This window comes from Idiotropiscis lumnitzeri, chromosome 3 (assembly GCF_059441095.1).
Source record: "Idiotropiscis lumnitzeri isolate Australia: NSW breed Sydney's pygmy pipehorse chromosome 3, RoL_Ilum_1.0, whole genome shotgun sequence".
Taxonomy (NCBI): Eukaryota; Metazoa; Chordata; class Actinopteri; order Syngnathiformes; family Syngnathidae; genus Idiotropiscis; species Idiotropiscis lumnitzeri.
The window spans coordinates 15,337,792-15,363,618 of NC_142393.1; the positions used below are offsets into that span (position 1 = coordinate 15,337,792).

The window sequence follows — 25,827 nt, forward strand, 5'->3', positions numbered from 1 at the left end:
CGCTGAGTACATTTTTCCCAGTCAAAGATAGATAGCGGATGTTTCACGACTATTGTAAAAATGTATTTTTAAGAAAACCTGCACCGGAAAGAGAGTATTTGGCAACTTGCAGTCGGGTTGTCAAATTGAACTGTGGTAAATTGCAGTTTATCGTTTCCCAGTCCTGTGCTGTAGCTGGCCAGAAGGTTGGGAATCATGTTGAAGGGTTGCAACAAAAAATAGATGCGTAAACCCCCCAAAAATTTAAATTAATTTGAATTAAAAAATATATATATAATAATAAAAAGTCCACATCTACTTTGCGGTTTTTCACCTTCCGTCCCTATTAACAGCGATAAATGACGGATTACTGTCGAAATAAAATGAAGTCAACTCAAATTAAAAATAATACACAGTTACAAATCATAGTGACGCTTAAGTTGTTGGAAAAATTGCTTTAACGAGGCATTGTGCTTATCTTTTGGTTTTACTTTCTCCATATAAGACCACCTTGCTTGTACCAATATCCGCCCAAATAACAACTGATACCAATTTTAAGTAACGTCAAACGTGAGCGATGTGGTGGAGTTGACGGCAGCTAGAAGTGAAAGCTACAATTACTGAATTGATAAGAAATATGGCAAAACATTTTGCGCAAGCAGAGCCTGGAACGGTCTGGAGTGAACAACTGTCAGCACTTTTGTACACAGCCTGACAGGTGTGAAATCCCTTGATCCAAACGTGAAAGTAGACGTGTACCTATTAAGTTGAAGCATAAAAGGAATGCTATGTGCTTTGCAGTTATGTCTAGATTTCCTTTCCTCTGTATTTCCCAATGGGTTACGTGTGTAATCCAGTGGCCTGTGGAAACTAATGCCACAGGCTTTATTGCTCTCTGTGACGTAGCGCTCCCCAAAGACACACCAGCTACGCTACTAGCTTATACTGTAGACGTACATTACATACACACAAACTAGCTCGCAGATACGCACAAACCTTTTCTTACTCAAGGTCTTTTTTTTGTTGTTGTTGTTAAAACACACATCACAACAGATTCAATACTTACAATCCGTACCTTCGAGGGCCAGGAATCTCATTTAGCGCTCGAGAGACAGGCCTCGACACTTCATTAGTGCACATTGCGGGAGAGAATGCGCTGCCAAAACAATGGCACTAGAGGTAGAAACGGTGTGTTCATGTGTGTGAAAGAAAGAACAAAAAAAAAACGTGAGAAATTAAAACGGGTGACCGAAGAGACCAGCAGTGAGGGTGGTGGAGGCAGTGGGTGATAGACAGGCGTCTTTGGGGTGTTTAGTGTGTTGTGCATGAGTGGTGACAGGTGCAGGCTAGTGGGACGAGTGAGCGTGTCACCATCACTGACACAAACACGTACAATCGCGTTTCGCCTCAATTCCTTTTCACTCCTTTTCCTGTCTTTTTGCTTTGCTTCACAGAGAGCTGTTGTGGCTGTTGATGCGTTATCAAAATTAGACATTTTTCAATGTAATGCCACCATTTCAGAAAAGAAGATTGTTCATTTGCCATTTATACATTTTAGCAGAGCTGGGCACTTGACCCTTTTTTGCCAGTCAGTCCTCTGTCTTCTGGCCCCGATCTCTGTACCATTCCGGCCTCAACCCTCCGCTCTTATTCGTGAAAATTGTCAACCCCTGATCCCATTCTGGAATCCAACACCCCCCTGCCCCCCCCCCCCCCAAAAAAAAGTTTAAATATCATTAGCTGGCTAATTTAATATTCAAATCCGCTTCCCTTATTATGGGCTTATAATGCTCTTATTTGTCTCCTTATTATTCGTCTACTTCTTCTTCTTCTTCTCCATGAATGTGCCCAATGCAAGTACGTACACACAGTTGGTGTTATAGGGATTACGGTATTGCCCCCAAGCCCCCCCTAGTAATGGTATGCCCCAGTAGCAAGTGGGTCGTTTGCCCAATTTGCGAGTAGGTTCGTCACACGCAGACTAAAATCAGCCTCCGGCCTTTGTTAATCACACCCTTTTATTAAATTTGTCAAAAAAAAAAAAAAAGGGCGTCCAGCCGGAGGGCCAAATCGTTCTGCCCCTGGGACGGACCTAGCTCCGTTCTTGAGCACATTATAGTTTCCCAGTCGTCCTTTCTCTAACCATTCTCTTTTAACCTAACCTTACTATATTCTCCACGGTGAATTTTTTTTCTCCAATGTATCCCTGTCTTCTACATCTTCTTCTCTAACTCCATCTCCCGTAGAGTGTCTGCTAGTCTCCTCTGACCACATTCATAAATCTCCCTCTTAGGTCTTTGCCGACAGCTCCATTTCCATCCATCCTTTCGCCGATATCCAGTGTCCTTCCTCTGTCCAAACATCTCAATCTGGCCTCTCTAGCTTTGTCTCCAAACCTTCCAGTCTGTGCTGACCCGCTGATGAGCTCATTCCCAATCCTGTCCATTCTCTTCACAAGAGAATCTTAGCATCTTCACCTCAGGCACCTCCAGCTCTCTCTTCTCCTGTCTCCTGCCCATTGCTACCATCTCCAGACCATACAGCAAGGCTAGTCTCTGTAACATCCCAGAAACCTTTCATTTCACTTTAGTTGTTGCTCTTCTGTCATAGATCACCCGTCACACTTTTATCTACCCGCTCCATGCTGCCTGCACTCTCTTCTTCGCCGAGCCTACTCACTCCAATTTGCTTTGAACAGATGATCCCAACTACAGTATCTACTGTATGTGATACTGCACTGTATCCCAACTGTATTAAAGAATAAAAATATCCACGGAAATGAACGCAGTCTCCTTTGCGAGCTTGCTTATTTTTTATGATTTAAAAAAAAAAAAAAACATCCTGAGACTTTCCAAATCTCTGTTGACATTGACATTTGTTTTTCTTTTTCCATCATCGTGGACACTATTACCTTTTCAAAAAGAATGAATTCAAATTGTTTGATTTTGTCAAAGGGGGAAGTCAACGCCCAAAACTATTTGCTGTCAAATGTTCTATGCACCTTCACTTATATAAATAAACAGCATTCCGATTAATTGCATTTGTGGAAAATGAATTAAAAAAGCCACCTGTTTTTAGCAAAGGGAGCAGTCTAGTGAGGGAGCAGCCATTTTGTCTCCTCTGTCGACTGAAAATGACATCACAGGTGCTTAGGTAACGGCCAATCACCGCTGGCCTGTTCTCTGCAGCTGAGCATTGATTGGTCATTAGCCAAACACTGAACAACTATGATGCCGTTTTCAGTTGACACCAGTGACAAAATGGCTGCCCACTGAGATGGACAAAAATGGGTGGAATTTACTGCTTAAAAAAAAACTAAACTCATTCCACAAACGCAATATCCATCACAACGCCTTGTTTAGACTACTGAAGGCGCATAGAACGTATTATTGTCTAGAATATTTTTGTTTTGACTTTGCCCTTTAAATTTGCTTAAAGTATGGTGTGAGTAAGTCTACTATATTAACAGTTACATATAAACCCCATTCATCTTGATTCTCTGTTGCTATAATCAATACCTTTCTCAGAAGTGACTGTCTGCCTTTTGATTTGATTGATTGGTAAGGTTGCTGTGTCATGCACTCTGCAGCTTGTGATCCATTTCTGTGTTTTGAATTATTTGCGTGGTTAGAGATCTTTTTTACCACGGAGAGTTTCTTATATCTGGACCTGTTAAGTTGAATTCAAAGCTACTCTGTCTCATGAATGGCAACTGCTGGATACACAGGGTAATTGCGTTTTCTGCCATCTAGTGGAAGAGAATGTAATTCTTCTCAATTGGTCGATGAATAATCATGCATTAGTTGTATGTTGTAGTTGTATGTTTCCGACCAAATGCGCTAAGCAGGATTCAGCAAGCAATCTCCAGGAATCTCTTAATCTGAGCCTCACTGTCAAAGTGTGTCCAGGTTTCTCGACTGTGGTGACAACCTTTCTTTTCCTGACAATTTTCTAACAGGAGCCATCCACCCTGCAATGCCAGAAAGGCAATTATGTCAAATTGTCGGCTAAAATCATTTCTGCGGTGGACAAAAAACAGCAGCGCAGCAAGAGATTTACCATCACTCGCTGCTTGCAAAAAATATTTCTTCAAAAATGGTTTCTCTGTGTTCAATGTTTACTCCTCTTCTTTTTTTTTTTTTTAATTGTCTTTTCTTTGCATGTGGTATTGCATCTTTCATTCGTTGACTGTGACACACCTCGAGCATTTGGCGTTGATTTGATGATAAATTAACAGTCGAAAATGTCATTTGTTTTGGCTAGTGCCGCCAAAAATCTTTAAGACGGAAAATAATACGGGAATGTTTGTGTGTTCAGGATGTTCTTTTCTGCTATTATTCCTTTAGTGAATCAGCTTCTCTCTCTCTCTCTCTCTCCCTGTGCCTTTTTTCTTCAGGTCCAGGCCAATGTTGAAAAGGCTTTGACTTTGTTTGGCCAGCTGCTCACAAAGAAGCACTTCCTGTTGACATTCATAAGAACGCTGGAAGCCCAAAGGTCTGTTTCCTTTTTTATTCAGTATTTTATTTGAAGGAGTACTCTGGTGCCTCAAGATGAAGACTGTTGCGGATGTTAACAAGCCAGTCTTTAAAATAGTCAATGACAGTCATTGTTTTGGCACATAAAAAGAGCATCATCTCATTTGTGGCTAAACTACACTTTTATTCTGTTAAGTTGCTCAACCTTATTACTTGTTATATTCAAATTTTTCTCACACGATTATAAAATGTGAATATACTGTAGGACTTTTTGTTATTCTCGTCATACTACTACTTCAAATTTTTGAGCTATACGCTTAAGATGTCATAAGCACAATTAGGTCACGATTGAAGTCGTGGCTGGATTAAATGTGCGAGATAAATAAACTTGCCTTGCCTTGCCTTAGCACTCCAAATGTATTTCCAGGTCGTTTTCAATGCGAGACCGAGGGAATGTGGCGTCCTTGATCATGACGGCCCTGCAGGGGGAAATGGAGTATGCAACGGGAGTCCTGAAGCAGCTTTTGTCTGACCTGATTGACAGAAACCTCGAGAGTAAAAACCATCCCAAGCTGCTTCTCAGGAGGTAAGGAAAACAAACAGAAAATCCCCCAAAACTCCATGAACTGGATAGGTGGTGAAAATGGACGTACAAAAATGAGAATCCCCAAAAGTAATATTTCGCCAAGGCCATGTAAAAAAAAATAACGGATCTCATGACTCAAAGAGAAATATTCTGTCTGGCCCTCAATGACACTTTTTTTTTAGATATAATCTGACAAGTGACAGATGTCAAACACTGCATCATCAGATAAATCATTATCGATATTGTTCCACATGTAGATGAATTGAATTGGTCATCCATTCACCGCTGCAGAGTTTTGTTAGTTTTTTCTGCACAGATCACCGGGCGTGATACACTTTGTCATTGTAATGAACTACATTTGTTCCTATCACAGCCCTCCAAAAAATAAGAACGTCATGTAGAAGCATACTAACTGTTTCTTACTTATGTGAATTGGAGTATTTATTTATGTATTGTGTTTTTTTTTTTGTGACAGAACCGAGTCTGTTGCCGAGAAAATGCTGACCAATTGGTTTACATTCCTTTTGTATAAGTTCCTCAAGGTAAGGCCGACAATTTTAGTCTTTCTTGCAGTATTCCAGATTGAAATTGCTGTACTTTCAGGTCTTTTCACTCTAATTTCACTCTCATACCTTAAAGGCCACCATCTGTTTCCAACATATTTGGGTCTTTTAAACTTTAAATGTCATTTCTGTTAGCGTCAAATGTGTCTACCGAGGCAATCGGTAATTACTGTATGTTCACTAAGATTAGACGTCTCTACTTTAGTTATAACGAAAGTGTCATGTGTCCTCATGTGCCTCTGTAATCCTAATCACATTATTGTGCAGTAGTTCCCGTGGTCGCGGTGAGCAAAAACAAGTTGGTTCGGAAACTTTGCATAAAACTGCATCGAATAGAACGAGATACATTATCGAGAATTTTTAAAATGCACGGAAACTGGATCTGAAGTGTGACCAAAATGGTACAAGTTGTCAGGGAACCTTTTTCATGCTTGAACTGGACAGAGCTGCAACCATCATTATAAGCCTAAATTGTAAATGTCAGCGTACAACTTAATGAGGCCAGCATGTGCAGCAAAGGCAAAGCATGCGTCGAGACGAGGCATGCAAGTGTAGCAAGTCGAAAGATGAAGGGACAACAGTGATATGGGCACTTGCTTCTTCTCATTAGCAGCTGCACTCATAATTGGCCAAGATACGAATGTGCTTCTTTCGGCACATGACAGGAGGTGGTTATGGAGTTTGGTCAAAGAGTAAATTGGTCAACTGGAAATTTTAGGGAGAAAAAATTAGTATACTAAGAAAAATAATACTAAAAATAAGCAAAATTATCTGCCAACTAAACAAGAAATTTTTGAAAGACAAGAAAGTATCACGACCTTATCTATCTAAACAGCATTGAAATCAGTGTTTTTAAACATAAAAAAGAAATTGACATTTTTCAAGCTAAAGAAATAGTCACTTGTATTTGGTTCACTTAGATTTCATCACTGGGAAAAGTTCAAATGAGCTTCGGAACTAATAACATGACATCTAAATAAAGAGCTTAAACCTCACTTTTGTATGAATGTTTTCATGATATTTTTTTTAATAATAATAATATTCCCTTTATTAGTCCCACAATGGGGAAATTCGAGATTCGAACCCAGGCCTCCTGGGGAGACTGGGTCCTGAACGCGGCGCCTTAGACCACTCGGCCATCTTATTACTAAATTATGCCAAATCCAACAAAAAGAAAATTCAATTTGTACATCCCCACTTCAGGTCCTTCATTGGCCAATCATCTTAAACTGTTGAAAGTGTTTGTTTTAAGCCTCACAATACTTGAAATTAGCCATCAATACTCAATGCTAAGACTGTACGTTCAAATAAGATAACTAAGCAATGAGTGTCTTTAAACAAGCAGAATTGACTTGTTTGTGGGTTTTATTTTCAACAAAAATAACAAAATAAGCAAATTCTGGTTTAATTTACGAAATTATATCATACTTAAGATTTCAGTTTATGCAATGTAAGAAAGCAAAAGACAGTTGTCTTTACCGGAGACATGACAATTAGTTTCTTATTAACTTTGTTCTGTCCACTGGCGCACAGTTACCCCGGTTCTCTTGGAAAGACAAAAGTATTTCGAGTTAATCCAATCAATAAATTAGTTTTTGTTTGTTAGCTGTTCAATCTTAAACTGGTGTTTCTCATTTCTTTATTGACGGGCCAACACTTGGAACTTTCTATAGTCCCACGGTGGCTTACTTAACAGTTGCACTCAATAAACAAATTCACAACACTTCCAAAATGCGTCCGACGAATGCGCAGGTGATGCTGACTCAATAAACACTCAATGATGTTGCGCATGCATATGGGATGCTTTGTGTGGAAATCTGCAAATGACCGAAACTCAAGCGGCTAGAGCTGGGTCAAAATTCTTCAAAAAAAAAAAAAACACACACAGAGGAATAAACGCAGTTTATTTGTTGTTTGTAAAATAAATTGGTTGTGAACCAGGCCATTCGTGAACAGAGGTTGCAACGTTTCTGTTCGCAATCGAGGTCAGAACAGTCGACATGAAATGTTAACAAACAAAATAAAAGGTACAGTCCTGTGACCATATATGACCTCTCCTTTCTTCCCCAATCTGCATGTTTTTATTCAAAATTATTCAAGACTAATGACAGAGTTGTTGAGCAATTTTCTATCAATAAAAGAAAGGGCGACTAAACTCAGATATTTAAATGATGGGGAAGAATTTGCAACTTTTTGTCCATGTTCACATGCTATATAAATCTGCTACTATAATCTGCCTGTTGTCACTGTTGATTAAAACCATATCAGTCCAGTTGTCATTTTTCAGTAGAATATCCAAAAATGCTTTTTGAAATGATATCATTAGACAGTTTTGATTTTAAAGTGGTGAAGAATAAGAATCTTGATAGAATGACAACGTCCACTTGGGTTACATTAATAGTGGACGGCCTTCAATGAAGAAACTTTATTCCTCGGTATTTGAAATGGTGGAAGGAAAGTAGGCCGCTCTATTTCATCAAAGCATTGCACTGATATTCGATGTTGAAATGAGCCCGGTTTTTAATTTAATCGCCAACTTAGCCACCTGATTTTGACCTGGCATTTTTATTGAACAAACTGTTATCTTGATCGCTATTTGTAGTTGCCGTCGTGTGTGTTTGATGCACACGTAGTTACAATGTACGGGAACACTTCATAAGAGTTATCCTGAATGTGTAGCTCCACGTTGTGGACACAACTTCACTTTTAATAATAATATACATGGTTCAAAAGAAAGGGATGATATTGTCAGTTTTTGTAAATTGCACCAAAACATGGAGACGCAGCTCCATTTGCTTGGTCCTTGCAAGATAATTTTAAGAGGTACCGAATTAGGGGAGTACGATGGAAAGACGGCAAACTGACGCTTTTTTTTTAATTCACAGCGCACACACAGGTTACATTCGGAAAATTCTAACTAATTGCTCTCCGTTTTTTTTTCGAAGTCACAGGCTTTGTCTCCCCATAACTGCACTCTAATAAAATGTCAAACAAATTCTGATGCATACCTTATCAGAATTGGTCACATATTTCGAGGCACATTAAAATCACAAATTCGCAGCCATTAGGTTTTGGCCAATGTCATGCTAATAGAGCTTCGACGGACAGCGTAAAATACAAAAAGGTTTGATGGAACTTGAAGTCTTGACATGTTGGTCTCAACGTGGTCACCTGATGCGTCCAGAGGTCGGTTTTGTACGACGCCAAAAATTCAATTCTGAGCTTCTGTGAAGAGAACTTTGCATTCATGGTAATTGAAAGCATTTTTTTTTTCAGACAACAATGTGAAAGTCAAAGGCCAAACAACTTGTGATTCAGTAGTAATTAAAGTAATTCACAGTATTTGCTGAAGGTCGCTTCCCTAACAAACTGTATGTTTTTTTTCCCTGATTATTGCTTTTGCAAGTTTAATTCTGCTGTATATGAGGTACTCTCTTTGTCTATGTCCTCCCCTTGACCAGGAGTGTGCAGGCGAGCCTCTTTTCATGCTTCACTGTGCCATCAAGCAACAGATGGAGAAAGGGCCGATCGACGCCATCACAGGAGAGGCTCGTTATTCTCTTAGCGAGGACAAGCTCATCAGGCAACAGATTGACTACAAAACGCTGGTCAGTAAACTTAATGTGCCTGTCTACTTTTGGCTTGAAACACCACCATTGCTGTTTTTGTTGGCATAAAAATTGACAGAATTAACCTGGGAAAAATCATTTCTTTATTGTACAGACAGGATCATTTGTCTTGTGTGATTCATCAATATTCATTTCACATTCTTTTAAAAATAAAAAATGGGTCAAGGGAAACACATTTTGGTCATATTTTGTTTCCCGACTTATGTTAAATAAACACATGATAAAAAGTTCAGATAAAGGCTTATTCTCATTTCTTCAATTTCCAATTTATTAACTAAAAACGGGAAATAAAATTGTTCCCCTCAAACGGAGACACACCACAACACTTCCCGGGATGGCTTTCGAATTCCAAAGTTTCTCGTTTGGATGAGAAAGTTTCTTGTCCTGTGAGGAACATATGTTCAACTCTGTTGGTTAAATTCGCAATTGAAATTCAAAATTCATGAAAAATCATGAACTCCAGTGTCCAAACGTGAGATTTCCTTGCTGCTTCCACAATGTTATCAAATGCTAAATTAGCTGACCTAAGGTTGCCTTAGCAACCACAACAATGTCCCTCTTAAAATCAAGCTAACATCCACATGATTTTGAAGCTGTTATTTCATACATGTTGTAACTGCTCCCACCCTCCTTTGTTTCATCTGCCAGACGTTGCACTGTGTGAACCCAGAGAACGAGAACGCCTCAGAGGTGACCGTTAAGTGTCTAAACTGTGACACCGTCACTCAGGTCAAAGAGAAGCTGCTTGATGCTGTCTATAAAGGCAGCCCCTACTCCCTCCGACCCAAGGCTTCGGATATGGACTTGGGTAAGACACAAGAGCAAATTATGCGCCTATTAATTATACGAGATGTGCACTGCTCATTGTTTTTCTCCAAAAAGATCCCAAAGGTGAGGCTGCGGATTTGTAATGATATGAAATCCAAGCTAGAAAATTGTTTCCTCTCTAATCTAATATCGTAGCTTGGCCAAAGTCTGCTGATAATGCTTACTTACAGGGAAACACTTTTCCCTTTGGATATAATAATGTAATAATTGAATTATTGCAGCTCTCAGAAGCAATATAAACTGTTTATGCTTTATATGATATCTTTCCATCGCACGCCTTTTGTGTATTTATTGTATATAGCAGAAATGTTCAGTTGTCTGTTAATGTACTTTTGCAGCTTTGTCAAATTTAAAACGCAATCATTCATTGCATGTGAACACTCTGCGCCGTTATGACATAATTGGCCTTGAAATACATTCTAAACGTTTTGGGTGTTGTCTTGCACGATCCCGACATTCTCATACATGAGTGCATAATGTGGGAGGAGACATACAGTATTTAGGTTTAAAATTATTTTCACAAGCTTAGTCCTAACACCATGTTTTCTTGCATTTCCGTTGCAAAAAAAAAAATAAAAATTATCCCTGCCATCTGAAGAATGGCGTCAAGGTCGGATTGCCCGAATTATTCTGCAAGATGAAGACGTCACAACGAAAATAGACAATGACTGGAAAAGACTCAACACTCTGGTTCACTATCAGGTACGCAAGCATAAGTATGGGCACAAAAATGCCGAAATACAGATTTGCGCTGTGGAGCACTAACATTTTGCCGATTCCATTTAATGTTTAGGTTACAGATGGCTCAGTGATCGCTCTGGTGCCAAAGCAGAACTCTGCCTATAACATCTCAAACTCATCCACCTTCACCAAGAGCCTCAGCAGATACGGTACTCGCCTTCTTATTGACTTGATCCCCATCTCTCACTCCGACCCATCTCTCCTTGGCTGCCTCTGTTTATGATGGCTGCAATCATCGCCTCCATTCTTCTTTTTCCTCTCAGTCAATGGCAATCCTTTTTATCCAGCGCCATCACCTCAGGCCAAGGCTGTTTAATGGCTATTTCCAAGCAGTCTGTAAATGAGAGGCATAAAAGAAGACACCTCAATACCTAGCTGACAAAGAAGTGAAGGCGAGCGAGGATGAGTGGCAGGCAGTGATGGACACAAGCTCCACATCAATAAGGTGTAAAAATGAAACTATTTAAACGACAGATAAAGGGCGAGATTACTATCTGGTCAAACTGAAAGCATAGTAAAGTACAGTAGCTACTAAAACCCGGATTAGAAGCCAAAATCCTGATCGCCCTTGATGTCGACGATTTGTGAATCAATTCGTATATTTTCCGGGGGGGAAAATATAGATATAAAAAAACACAGGCCAACGGATGAAACATCCAATTGGTGGCTGTCAGATGTCTGCCACTCTTTTAGCTAAACCGTCAAAATGTTTTACTTTTTAGTTTAACCTGTCTTACATTATCCAGGATCCAGGTCTGTTATTGTCCCTGTTGGTGTCGTACAAAATAAATCCTCCGCACCGGCAGGGATCAGCAGCAGCCGAAAGCTAAGGCTAACTGGCTGAGGAGACGTTTTCTTTGGGGCAAACGCTTTTCATTTTTTGCCAGGCAAACGACAGAGATGCGAATAAACTGACAATCCGCATTCCCCACATAGCTTCGTCACACATATTGAGCTGTCCTTTAAAGTGACAGTACACACGATGGTGTTACAAGATTCATTCTGATCCGGGCGCAAAAATTAAGATTCGATGCTTGCTTTCCCGCGACCGCCGATTTGTGCACATATGATTCCTTCTGTTCCAATATGTTGCCGTGCCTTACATTTTTCCACCTTGTGAACGACAACTTAGAAGAAAAATCCCCATTGTACCATGCAGTCATTTATATCAGGAGCATATTAAATCCACCGAAAGCAGATTCTGCCGACAGTTACGATATCAGGATTGAGAGCACGACTTTCTGCTACAATCATTTTAACAGACAAGAACGTTGTGAGAAAAATAGGTCATTATCTGTTTTCATAATTTCATATTTTATCTCATTAGAGTTGAGGTCAATGATGATGTGTGAACAAGGCCGAGCCACTTTTCCTGTCTACAAACCATGTCATCAGAATGACCTCCATAATAGAAGTATGACGCGTTCATGCAAGTAATTAAGATCAATATGTCCTACTATTTACACTTGTTTATTACCCGTGTATTTCCCAACATAGTATCCCAGAGTTCACTTTGATTCACAATTGAAATCATTTGTTAACCCCCCCAAAACTCCTAATATTGTTCATGTCTTGCGTATTATTTAATGGTGATGATGTGGGGGAGTTTACTTTATGTTCTGGGTCTGTGTGAGGGGAGTGTTGGATAAATGTGGCTCGTGATGGGTTTGGAATTAGAGTCTCCGCGCCCTGCTGACAGAAAGAACAACAGACGCCACTCCAGCAAGCATCTATCTCTTTTTCAACCGTTGCCCTGCGATTACTCTCCGTTTCACCCCCCCCTACCCCTCTAACATACATTTCTGTCTCATCTCCAGCATTGTCATTCATCTGTCCCCATCCTTTTTCTCAGATATAGGATCAGCAGCATCCTCTGCAGATCGTCATCTCTCCTGTGTGCACCTCACCTCTCCATTTCCGTCTCGCTCGCTATCTTTCGAAACAGAACAGTCGCAGATACACATCTCCTTGCTTAGCGCTAATCAACTTTGACACCCTTGCCATGAATAATAAAACACACACAGAGGACAGACAATGAGAGAGGGAGAGTGCCATACTATAAAAAGAAGATGAAACGAAAACCGCTATGCTTTTTGGGTGGAGTTCAAGCTGCCCATCAGGGAATATTCATCCATTCTCTTTAAAACCTTTATGCATAATGCGGGAAAGTAGAAGAATAAACTGGAATGAATGAAAGGTCCCTGATGTCATTTGTACTTGTATTTTTGGTTCTAGAGAGCATGCTGAGGACAGCCAGTAGTCCGGACAGCCTTCGATCCCGAACACCCATGATCACCCCTGACCTGGAGAGTGGAACTAAATTGTGGCATCTGGTGAAGAACCACGATCATTCGGACCAAAGGGAGGGCGACCGGGGCAGCAAGATGGTGTCTGAGATCTACTTGACTCGGCTCTTGGCTACTAAAGTAAGAGACGGCGGAGCAAAGTAGAGTTTTTGCAAAGTTCATTTTGTTTTGGTTCTCTTCAAACAAACTGGTGCAATTTCTTTGCTCAAGGGTAACTGTGGGATTTGGCCCAGCTGGCTGTCTAAAAGAAGCATCTGATTTATAGTATAGTTTAGTATTCCTGGATGTATAGTTTATTTGGTGTTCATAAAAATAGCATGAAAAACTGCAGCTTTACTGCAAAATTACCCAGAGCCAAGTCATTGCGTGCATGAACTTTCAAGAAACACCTCTTAGCTCGCCTTAGCTCAACACAGGCTTTAGCAAAACACACGGTCAAAAAAAGGGGTGAGGCAATTCCATCTCATGCACCCACTTTCTGCACGACTGAATATATGAGTCACATTATATTATTATTATATTCGCATTTCGGCTGATGTACAGTACAGGCTAGAGGTCGTTTGATTGCATCTGCGACAGTGTGTAGACTGAATTGTCATTGGACGTCAGGGCTGGTCAGAACTGGAAATGCCCTTTTAGCTGCATCTCAGCTTGTAAAAATTCCACCACTAGATAAGTGCATGCATCATTATTGGAATGTTTGAGCTTCATCATGTAGAAAACACTGTCTCCCTCTGGTTGTGACTTTACCATAAGAACGATTTTTTACAGGGAAGCTTGTAGTCAAAGTAGGAAGGGAACACTGTGGACTGTTGCTTCCCTCAATAGGGTCAAAAGACTGTCAACCTCGACAATAAATATGTGGCGATCGCTATTTTTTGCTATGGTTTTGATTCAGCTCAAATGTGTTGTTTTAGAAGAAATGAAACGTTCTATTCATATCTGGTTGTCAGCCGCAAAAACAGTATGATCTGAGAATATCCAATTATGCGGTGTTTTTCATCACACACTACCATAACAAATTGGGCACCACCGGAGTAAAAACGGACTCGTGTCACTGGAACCCTGTTATGTAAATGCAGCCCAAGACGCCACCAGTTTAAAAGCCTACTGATAAATTACTTCAATTTTTGAAAAGTAGCGTGATCTGCCTCAGCTAGTTAATGGTTGAGGAAACATGTCTCTGAAGTCAGCGGGGAGCATAAAACATTTTTCCATCACATCCTCAAAATCCTCATATTCTTGTTCTTCGTCTTCTTTGCCCGACTTCATTTTTTTAATGTCCAGATCAAAGCTGTTGCATGCAGGCAATTATACAATGGCTTACATGTTACTGTGGCGCCCATCAAAAGAAGGAAAAAGTTGTATAGGATGCTGGTCCCAACACTTCAAGTGATTTGTTGTGAGACTGAGTTTTTGGTCATAGGCAATAAAACTTTATGATAAAGGCTCATCTCGTCGTTATGCATTTTTGCTTTTCATAGCTTATCAGAGTTTTGACTCTTCTTCCTATTCAGGGCACATTACAGAAGTTTGTGGATGACCTTTTTGAGACCATCTTCAGCACGGCCCACAGAGGCAGCGCCTTGCCGCTGGCTATTAAATACATGTTTGACTTCCTGGATGAGCAGGCAGACAAACACTCCATCACCGACTACGATGTACGACACACCTGGAAGAGCAACTGGTAAACGCGTTGTCGCTTATTGTTTTTTGCCTTTTTGTGTGGAAAGTGAAAGAATGTAGTGTACACAGAGATGGGCACTCTACCCTTTTTTTGCCGGCCCCAGCTGGGCACCCTTCCGTCATCGGCCCTCCGTCGTTATTTATGAAATGGTCGTCCTGCGTCCTTTTAAAGCGCTTCCATCCTAGCATTTCGCCTATCCGCTCTCTCCCACTCTCTTTTATTCTGCAAATATTTGAATTCTTTACATGCGGTACTTGACCCGGATAGGGACAATTACACAAAGAAAAACCACTTCCATCCTTTTATTAAAATTTCCCATCCTCCAACCCCAAAATGGCCAGATGGATCGACTGTTCTGTCCCTGGGACAAAATGCCCATCTCTGAGTACACAAATGAAAAGAAAACATTTTCTTTAACTCTCCAACATTGTAATATTGAGTACATTGAAAATTGTGATGAACAATATTACGGAGATTTTTTATTTCAGCTCTTGCAATATTTGTTCCTTTGGTGCTGCAACAGGTTATCTTGCAGCACATATTAGTTGCCGTATGGGCCTATGAATCACGTTGATGATTATATGATGGGTAAGAATTCACTCAGTTGAGTGGAATTAAAGATGGTTATTGAGAAAATATATATTGAGCGCACTACTTGGCGGTCATCTGAGTCGTTCTGTACTTGTGTCCACCAAGCGCCACCTATAAAGTACTCAGCGCTCCCAAGTACCACCATTTCTACCAACATTAAGATACTGTGGCAGTAATGTGTGTTAGTGACATAAAAGATCATAAAAGGCTCTTTGACAAATGTCTTTGTTTTCTGGCAGCCTTCCTCTGAGGTTCTGGGTGAATGTGATCAAGAACCCCCAATTTGTATTTGACATCCAAAATAACAGCATCACGGATGCCTGTCTGTCTGTGGTGGCGCAGACCTTCATGGACTCCTGTTCAACATCGGAACACAAACTGGGAAAAGACTCCCCGTCCAACAAGCTCCTCTACGCTAAAGACATCCCCAACTACAAGAATTGGGTGGAGAGGTAAATCTTTAGTTGCATTCGGTCAAAGCGAGTTTGAAAGCTGCAATTTTTAAATCGTATGCAGCTTGCTGATCAAATGCAGTTTTAAATATTGAGTGGACAGTTGTGTGTGTGAGCTGTTGGATGAGAGAAAAATATTCCTCAAAGAGCCGGACTTGTTTGTTTATGGAAGTGCAAACAGGTAGAGTACAACGTCGGCTAGAATAAATGCAAAACAATTTTCTGCTTTCTTGCATCTTTCCAAATCAGCATCTTGCATCCCGGCTCATTAATATACAATATGCAAAGGGCCAATTCCCTCTGATTTTTTTTTTTTTCTCTTGATCCTCCTCATCAAGCGGCGATGGAAACGACACAGGTGATAGGAGGATTTGTTGCAACTGTGACATTATTTACTGCACACTGAAAACAGCCCCTGGTTCACCCTTCATCTTTTATTCAGCACCGAAATGTTACTCAGCTCCAGATAAGTTATGCACCACTGATGCTTGCTGTAGTTGCCTTTCATGGGTGAGTCTATTAATCTCTAAGTAGCTTTTCAAGGCTGCTTCCTTCTTAACTCCAGGCGAGACAGTGTGAAGTATTGTGCTGGTGGTTAAATTCTTTTAGCACTATCGAGCCAACCTACTGATGCCAGCTCGCATGTGGACAGTTTCTCTGGTAATAGTAATGAGGTGAATTACAGAATTACAAAACTATAAACACACAGCCGAGGCAAGCAGAAATGTTACTGGCGAGGGGTTAATTGCCTGTAGTTGAACTGCCTCTATTACTGCAGTTCGGCTATACGTAGTCGAAACATTAATTCTGCAAACAACTATTGGTTGTAGCTAGATATTTGGGTGTCTTTTTAATAGTGACTTGATCATCAAGCGCCCTACGACCCTGAACAAGATGTCTATGATAGAAAATGGATGGATGGATGTTCGGCATGTGTTTAATGCAAAATCACTTTGAGGAATTGCATGCAGTGCTGAGTCGCCAGTTAAAGCAACTCACTTTAGTGAAACAGCCTCAGACTCTTAGTACAGTAATGGTAGATATGCGTTGCAACTGCAGCTTTTGTTTTTCTTAGATCACAAATTAAGCTATTTTACATTAAACATGCAAAACAAAAAAAACGCAGCATTCCCCTAGAATGAAAAAAGAAAATGCCCAAAATAAAGTCTAAGAAAGTTTAATCCACTAGGGACTTCTTTGCCTCTTTTGCAAAATCAACTCAACAATAACGTTGTGCTTTACTATATATACAATTTAATTATGTATGGAAATGCTTTTTTTTTTTTAATGGATTGATACGGGCAAATCTGGCTTAGCAGGTTCGACAACAATGTTTTTCAAGATGCTGCACGTCCCCTGAAATCATCCAAACGTACTTCGACGACCTAAACATGACAACGTTAATTATATTTTCTTATGCTCTCATCTCTTGCGCAAAACGAACAGAGAAGAGAAAAACAAGGTCCTGACTTTGCTGATCACATCCTGCAGGTATTACTCGGACATCTCTCGTATGCCAGCCATCAGCGATCAGGACATGAGTGCCTACCTAGCAGAGCAGTCCCGCCTGCATCTCAGCCAGTTCAATAGCATGTCTGCACTACATGAGATCTACTCTTACATCATCAAATACAAAGACGAGGTGAGGTTCCACTGGATTGTATTTTGATTAAATACATTCGACATTCATTCCGCTACATGGGCAAACTGTCTTCATGGCGACAACCTTGACGGTCTTCTCACAATTACTGTGCAATGCCTGTCAAAACAGCACTTGATTAAACCCGCAGAGCTTTAGATAACACATTTATCGGGTAATATTGAGACCTTCAAGGCGACATTTGAACGTAGTTTTGCACTAGCTGATGGTCAAAAACATTTTTCCTTGGTAAGCTTTTTTTTTTTTTTTTTTTAAATGTTGCTTGAATCTCTCATGTCCTCTTCGGATTATCGCTGCCATTATTTCCTCTCTCGTGAGTCACCGCAGTTTGAGCACTCGACTTTTACTCGCCTCCTGTGGCTCATGACGGACAGCTATATATATTCGCATCAACCTTTGATTTGCCCCACTTTATCGCAGTTTTGTGATGAAAAATAAGAAGTTGCAGCCTCCTCTTTATCTCCTTCCTTCCTCTCCATCCCGCTATTGAAGCTGTATCGCTGTAGTTGTGTTGGCTGCTTGCAGCTGGCTCTATTCAAACCATTTGCTCCCCTTCATTACAGTCTATTATCAAGACGAAGGTAGCTGCAAATCCCCAGTTAGGATGTGTTTAAGAGTATGTTCCACACAATAACATGAATGTTAGACGCCGAATGACGCATATGCATCCCAAATCACACGTATTCATCACACGACTTGTTAGCATCAGTTTCAAACGTAATCATTAGCATGGAGTCTAAAATTAGCCTTAGCGCATGGCTTTTCTCTAGCCTGGGTTAGGAATGTGTAGTATATGTTCTATATTTTCTGGGAAAATGGTCATTTAAAATTGACAAAAAGTAGTGAGCAACAAAATGGAAATATGTGAAAAAAAAAAATGTAACCTTTAGGGTAATATGACACTTGTCTGATATATTGATAAGAATGTAACAAAGTGAAGAAGGTCAGATAATGACACAAATATTTTGTCTCCCGTCATCGTTTGGGTGCAGATCCTGTCAGCGTTACAGAAAGACGAGCAGTCGCGAAGACAGCGGCTACGTGGCAAGTTGGAGCAGGTCATCGACACCATGGCGCTGGCGAGCTGAGGGTTAAAGCGGGCACTCGGCTTGGAATCGCCGGGCAAGAAGCCTTCCTGTAGACAGCTTTGCGCTCCCGGACATGTGAAATCTGAGCTGGTCACCATTTTGAGCGACAGAAGAGAGGCAAAGGAAACTACAAGGTCATGAAGAGACAGCAAAGGCTGGAATTAATTGATTAGTTGTTTTTATTTGTTGTTGTTTTTTTTACTGAGCTGCATACCAAGCCTGGATCAACCAAATTGAGCAGATACTCGCAGAGGGCAGTGGTTGACTTCAATGGACGCAATCAAGACCACGACCGAGGTGCAAATTCAACTGGCTTAAACTGTAAGACAAAAGAAACCAGGAGACTTGATCCCAATTTGGGATTTTCCTTCCCTGTTGCCATTTTCCAGTGAGAGGTCATGCAGATTCAGTGTGACTCCTCATCGGGGTGGTCACTGAGGAGGAAGAACATTTGCTGTGGGAAAACACTTCCTCCGGCACTGATAAAAACTCCAAACCTGCCGACAAGGAGTCGTTATAGTCAAACAGTTTTATTTTAAAGTCTTAAAACCTTGCTTTTGGTTCATTGTCGCATTTGATTCCATGTATCCCCACCAAACTGCCTCCTCTCCTTAGTGCTGTGCCACTCGTGTTTCTGCTGAATTTGCACAACAAAGCTAAATCAAAAGAGAGCAAAGGATATATGAACACATGTATAGCTATATGAGTAAATACAGACCTTGTTGTTTGAATTGACAGAGATGTTTTGCATTTAATGTACAAATGATAGGTTTGACAGGATTTGATATTTCAAAGTAGAAAATGTGAAAAAAAAAAAAACAAGGAAAAGTCGTTATGTGCCATGTTTTACTTTGAATGTTGTTTAGTGCAAAGAGACTTCTTTTCTTTAGATCAAATGTGTTATGAAATGTTGTCATGATAGTGAGATTTATAAAAAAAAAAAAAAATAGGTACATGGAAAAATAGATATAGAAATTACAGAAACTTTCTATATTTCATGAGGTTTCCATTCAAAAGCCAAACTTGGTCATTTTTGAGCCAACCAACTCAAAAGAATCAAATTTGTTCTACATAAGGATCCTGGAAAATAGTCAACTGTGAGCTCAAGCATCCTGATATAAGCTGTACTTGCTTTTTACACAGAACACAGCAAAGTGAGCCAACATCCAAGGTTTACACGATAATATGCATCTGGTGTGACGTGTAATATAGTTCGGATATTGATCATCCCTTCCATACAACAGGAGTAATTCACATTCTCTTACACAGGCATCAGGTACCGCTTCCTAAAACAGATTATTGGCATAATGACTTGATACCCCATTGTGTGGTCATGCCATTTGAACAGAATAGTGACACGGAAATTGATGGATAAAACTCGGCTTGAACAGGCTACGTAAAACTAGCTATCGATTTTGGTGAGATCATCCTCATGATCAGCGTCACAATCTTGGTTTAATTGTGTTTATGGTACAGTTCGGTTCCTTCAAGCATGCCTTTTATTGTGTGTGGGGGGGCTGTCTGGGGCAATACATGCTGCTGACTACTGATTGGTCGTTCGAAAATGATGTGACTTCAGATGCGAGAGTCCACATTGTCTTTAAAGGTCTTGTAGACTGTATTTTAAAGGCTAGTAATTTGTCACATGTCCAAAGTGTTTTTTGATTGAACCTCTGCCGGAATCCAGATTGTTGTCATCACCTTGGTCGTAATAACTGACTAGAAATTAACTTTACATGTTTTAGTATCGGCCCTTCTTTTTTTTGTCCAATTAAGTGTTCATTTGTTCATAGTAGCAGACGCAGTTGTTGCCAACACCACTGCCACGCCCCCCCCCCCCCCCCCCAAATAAAAGACATGCGTTGGAAATAGCAGCCTGATCAAGGTTTACCATGATCAGAACTGTACTGTGTTGGAATTAACTGAACAGTACCACTTAGTAGAAAAGTTCTCAGCTTTCAGGCCTCCCTTTTCTTTGATAACATTTGACACATTTTCATTGAAAAACACACCTGTTTTGATGGGCTGAAAAAGTTGGGGAACTGTTTTGGTTTTACAATTTACAATTTCATTCTGCAGTCAAAACTGTATTCCTATGATTCCATGTTTAAAAATGTGAATGTGCTTAGTGCATTCTAAATTGTATTAGATTTTATTTATTTTTTTGTATTTTTTTTTTTCGTACCGAAGGCTTTGCTCTTGCTTCATTTTGTGGTTTTATGAGGGTTAAAAATGTGGTTTTCCATTTCCCAATGAATTATCTGCTTAAGGCCTCTTCTCTGTAGAATTTAGTGGGATTTAATTAGAAAAACAAGTAACCGGTGTATCGACTAGAAAATTAGAAAAATCACATCTCGCTTTAAATGTTTTGAAAAGCCATGCCACTGAAAATCCAGCTTTTCATATCAAAATCGAGTGTTTTCAGTGCAGCATGTTTTTCATGACACCCATCTTGTTGAAAATTGTCCAGTTCAAATGTGATTAACTTTTGTCCTACTAAATTTTGCCGAGAACACATTGGTCTAGTTATTCATGTTGGAAAAAAAATGTTTGCAAAAAAAAAAAAGAGAAAAGGGTAATCATTTATGTTAAGTGGGTCAATGTAAATCCTGTGATTGTTTTGCTGAATAGAGCACAAGACCAGACTGCATCAAAAACCATGTGCGATGAATTTTTGAACTAATGGAGAAATCCGCAGAATGTTTAACTTGATCAAAGGCACACTTCTTAAAATGACTTTGAAGAAAATGAGAAATGCTGCAATGGATTTCTGTTCTTATTTCACTGTGCTTCTCTACGTTTTTTTTTTCCCATCACTATGGCAAAGAAAAAAAAAATCCTCTACACAGAACAACATTTGCACCGGTAACCTCGAGGAAAGGGCTAGCCTACAAAATGTGGAGGTTGTCGTTCAAACTGTATTTTCTTGTCAGTATCGTATTTATCTTATCTCGTATTCAATTCCCCAGATTGTCAGAGATTGACGTAGAAGAGACAAAATGAAATGTTTCTATCTTTGCAAAAGTGCATTATAGCTGCCTTTGAATTACATTATTATTCATAATAACAGTTTAGAGGTCTCAGTCACACATTTACACATTAGTGTTACAGAAAAGACAAAAAGCTTGAGACTCATCTTTGGGGTGTTCCAATCATCCCATGGTCTAAAATTAGGCTAGTCAACAATTTTAGTCTCTACTATAACTTTAGTTTTTTTGTTTTTTAATGTGAAACAACTTTGGATGTTTCTTAAATTCTTCACGCGATTGTCCTCCAATTCTAAACAACACACTAGTGATGTTGGGGAAAAAACAAGTTCAATTTATCAGGATAATAATTCCATCCGTGTGCTTTTCCATTCTCTGTTAAACACATGAAAGCAATTTCACCCACAAAAGTTGAATTGAGGCATCTGGACTCTTCTGGGTTGTTGAAAACGTCAACCGTTTAATTTCAAGTGTGTCCCATGGGTGTGGTTGTGTGTGAGGCTGTTGAATGATCATTTTGCATCACGATAAGAGATAATGGACATTGTTGTCCTCACAGGACTATAATGATAATATATGGTAGGGACATTCCCTTGAGGCCAATATTGTCCAAATTCTAAACAGAGAATTCAACTGGTTGTTGTGGGAAAGAAATTCTCTCAGACACGGGAAGTTTCCACGGTCACTTATCGTTGTTGTGCAAATCGGGTCATTCTTCAGTCACACCTGGAAACAGCAAGACCAGCTCCAGTAGTCATATTCACAAAACTTCAAAAAATAGAACACCCTCAAGTAAGATTTGGAATGAAAGAAGCCTTTTGGATAAAAGGTCAAATGTCTCCAACACCAAATGTTCATCTAGTTGCCTCAATTCACTTTTTGTAGATTACCATGATGACGACAGAACGAGAATCTACACAGATTTGTTATTCCTGCCACCCTGATGAAATATATTGGATGATTCAGTTATAACCTCTGCACAATTCATCTTGCCCTTGCAGGAAGATTGTGGTATTAAGGACGTGCAAATGCTTCGATCTTAGAAATGAGTCAGCACCAATGGCTATCGTTAACTTCAGCTCGCATTGATTGGGTTTGGAATGGTAAACCCTCATTTGGTTTGTGTTTTAAGCACAGAATGTATTAGTTGCGATGGTGATGCCTATATCAGTTGCATATAGTGTGACCCACCAATTAATTCAACAAAGAGGAGGAAGCCATGCAGTAAATAAAGGGCAACAATGAAGGGGCGTCCAGCATTTGGAGTTCTTTCTTCTCTTCCAGGGTTGCCACCGGTGATCCGGTGGCGAGCACATCCGCCTCACAATTCTCTGGTTGAAGGTTTGAAACCCGGGCTTTGGCATTCCTGTGTAGAATTTGCATGTTTTCTTCATACTCAGTGTTTTGTTGTTTTTTTTTTTCCCAGGTACTCCCTCACGTTCCCAAAACATCCTTTTTATGTTAGCTGGCTCTAAATTGTCTTTAGATGTGAATGTGTTTTTTTTCCCCCTCCTCCATTTGTGCCATCTGATTGGCTGACGATCAGTCTAGGCCCATACCCTGTTTCTTGCCTAAAAGTCAATAAGATTTGGGTACTATTTTTCTTTTCTGGATTTTGAAAACCGTCTGTGTTTACTTATGTGGAGAAACTGCTTTGCCACTGTGACTCTTAATTTTCCATTCAGGAGCATCTTTGGTGCGAGCTCGTTCGCACAAACAAAAGATATGATGAATGGAGAACGAATGTTTGAGGTGTAGGGTCATTTCCTGTAACCTACAACAGGTATGTAGAAGCATGTGCTGTGCCTTTGAGCCTCTTCCTGTGTCCAATTTATCAAGGATAGCCCTGCAGGATTACTTCGAGAAGAAATATTTGTCGGATTTATTATGAAACTCAGATTCTTAGAAAGAAAAGACCAGTATATTTTATTCAACATACGCTTTCTGATACATGACTTAAATAACCAAATTGATTTTTTTACCTTTAAAACATTCTTTATTCAGTGCACACATGACGTGGAACCTCATTCTTCTTAAAGATATTGATCAATCCTCGGCTTGAAGAATTCGTTAAATTAATTTCATTTCAATATTGTAACAATAATCCGTGAATATAATTTGGAGAAAAAAAATGTAAAGCTATATCCAACACCTAAATAATTCCCGTCCCTTCATTGTTGGTGTAAAGTCTGAATAAGACGGGGTCTGCTAGGCTAAACCATCTATCTTTGAAGTTGAGTGTCATCTAAAACATGTAAGAAAACCTCACAAAACTAGAGAGCAACTTCCAAACTAGTCACTGAAAAAGTATAAACGGAATGTCCACTCGGGAGATTGCACCCTGACTTGTGTTTCCCTCTAATAGCGACCTTTAACCTTTTCTTCATCTGCTGCCTTCACTTACATTAAATGACATTATTGAGATAGAACAAATGATTTGAGTTCTGTCACTTTCAGACTAAAAAAATAAATGAGATGCACAGAAAGCAGTTTAATATTTGGGAAAATATGATACCTTTTGAGGAGTGTCAGACTTAATAAGCTGCTGTTTCACACCCGTGTAAATTCACATGTCTTTGTTCTATTATACAGATGTATTATTTGTAAATAGACATTCATCAAGGAGAGATTAAATGTGTTTTGCTGAATATTAACTCGTCTGGATGTTTTTCTCTCCACCGTCCACCTGCCTTCCATCCCTGCTGTTCTCTTCCCTCAGAAGTTGGGGCTTTTTTTTTTTGAAAAGCCATGAGAAAGTTTAAGGTTTATCTCAAGTGCATTCCATTGCAAAAACAGCTCTCACTGTGAGACTTTTACTATTTGCTGTAATATATTCTGGCGTAGGAAGGTACTGCTTGCAGTTTTTTTTTTCTCGTTTGTTTTGCCCACAGTGATGCTAATGTGGTCACTGAAGAAGATTAGACCGAAGATGATAACACGTTGATGTCCACACATTGCTGTCAAAAAATTCCTCCCTCTAGTGCGTTTAGCTCCGTTTTAAGAATAGCGTTCTCAATTTAGCTCAGTTATAAAAATAGAGTTCTCATTCTGGTGTCAGTTGTCACATCACTGTCTACATACATGCAAATAGTCTTGCGACCTGTCACACTGTCATAAAAAAAAAAAAAAAAAGATTGCCATGGGGGAGTAATGATGATGTAATGTGAAAAAAAAAAACGCGGTTTGGTTTACATTCGCGCATATTGTTAAGGCCATTAAAAATTATGAAAATGTAAATATGACTGAAGCAACCGATTGCAAACCAATTATAATCTGCACAATCATTATCTTTTGTCCTGTTTTCATGCTATACTTAAATGATTCCTATAAACTAAAGGTGAACTCTCATCGCACTCAAATGAAGTCGCAGTTTCCTAGATCCTCTGTCTGGCTGTCCATTACAAGTTGGAAAATGTAACATTCAAACGCCCTCAACCTCTTGGGAAAAAGTTGATTTGACAGGCAAGCCATCAATCAAAATTAAAAATCCCATTATGAAAATATTAAGGCGAGAGGAGGAGACATTTAGACCTCTGGAGAGAATCTGACCTGAATATCACAGACACCTTGTCTGTATTCTGAATAGAACTGACCTGTCTTCATAATCCTCTATTCTTGTCCTTATGTACCAGTTTAGAGTATGTCTGCCATTTTTATGTTCTTTTCTACAAATTTTCTTGGAGATGATCACACAAGCAATTATTTTTTCTTCTTAAAAAAGGGTACTGTCTAACAACACTCACCTGATGTGAAAGAGAAGAGAGCGAACACACAGATCAATAGTTTCACTCAACAAACTGTGAGATTATTTTCATTGAGAAAAACTTTCCATGCTCTATTTTCATGAATGGCGTATCACTTGGACACGGTTCTTGGTAATTTTGCAAGCCGACAATCTGCGAGAGGTCTGCGCCGCTGTGGGCATGGTCACAGCCGACTCCAATCATGGCGACTCGTATTCCCCTTTAATACTGCATATTGATTGTGTCGACAATGACAGGGACATGGGGGTCGCTTGGACAGCCCCCCTACCCACCATCATAGCTTTGCTGTTCACTAGGATGATTCAAAAGATATAATAAGGATTCTAAGTAGTCGTAAATAATGCATTTGTGAATTGATTCTTATATTGATTTTGATCCCTGCTGTTCACAGATTTATGAATGAAACACGTCTGACAGCTACAACACGTTTTTGAAGCTTGGTATCTCTTTGTCTACACCCTGATCAAATTCATCAGTCGCATGAGACCAAC

General features: G+C 39.7%; 1 protein-coding gene across 6 annotated transcripts in view; it reads left to right on the forward strand.

Annotated features, from left to right (window-relative positions):
• LOC148340094 (plexin-A1-like) overlaps nt 1-24,220 on the forward strand; it is a 217,404-nt gene extending 193,184 nt beyond the window's left edge. For all 6 annotated transcript variants that reach the window (XM_088289388.1, XM_088289393.1, XM_088289392.1 and 3 more), the window contains 12 exons: nt 4,376-4,473; nt 4,882-5,040; nt 5,516-5,582; nt 9,065-9,211; nt 9,881-10,040; nt 10,659-10,762; nt 10,854-10,950; nt 13,037-13,227; nt 14,625-14,794; nt 15,625-15,837; nt 17,329-17,479; nt 18,490-24,220. In XM_088289388.1, coding sequence (XP_088145514.1) covers nt 4,376-4,473; nt 4,882-5,040; nt 5,516-5,582; nt 9,065-9,211; nt 9,881-10,040; nt 10,659-10,762; nt 10,854-10,950; nt 13,037-13,227; nt 14,625-14,794; nt 15,625-15,837; nt 17,329-17,479; nt 18,490-18,585 — 1,653 coding nt within the window. In that variant the 3' untranslated portion in view covers nt 18,586-24,220. The remainder of the gene's footprint in view (nt 1-4,375; nt 4,474-4,881; nt 5,041-5,515; nt 5,583-9,064; nt 9,212-9,880; nt 10,041-10,658; nt 10,763-10,853; nt 10,951-13,036; nt 13,228-14,624; nt 14,795-15,624; nt 15,838-17,328; nt 17,480-18,489) is intronic.
• Nucleotides 24,221-25,827: the final 1,607 nt, after the last annotated feature.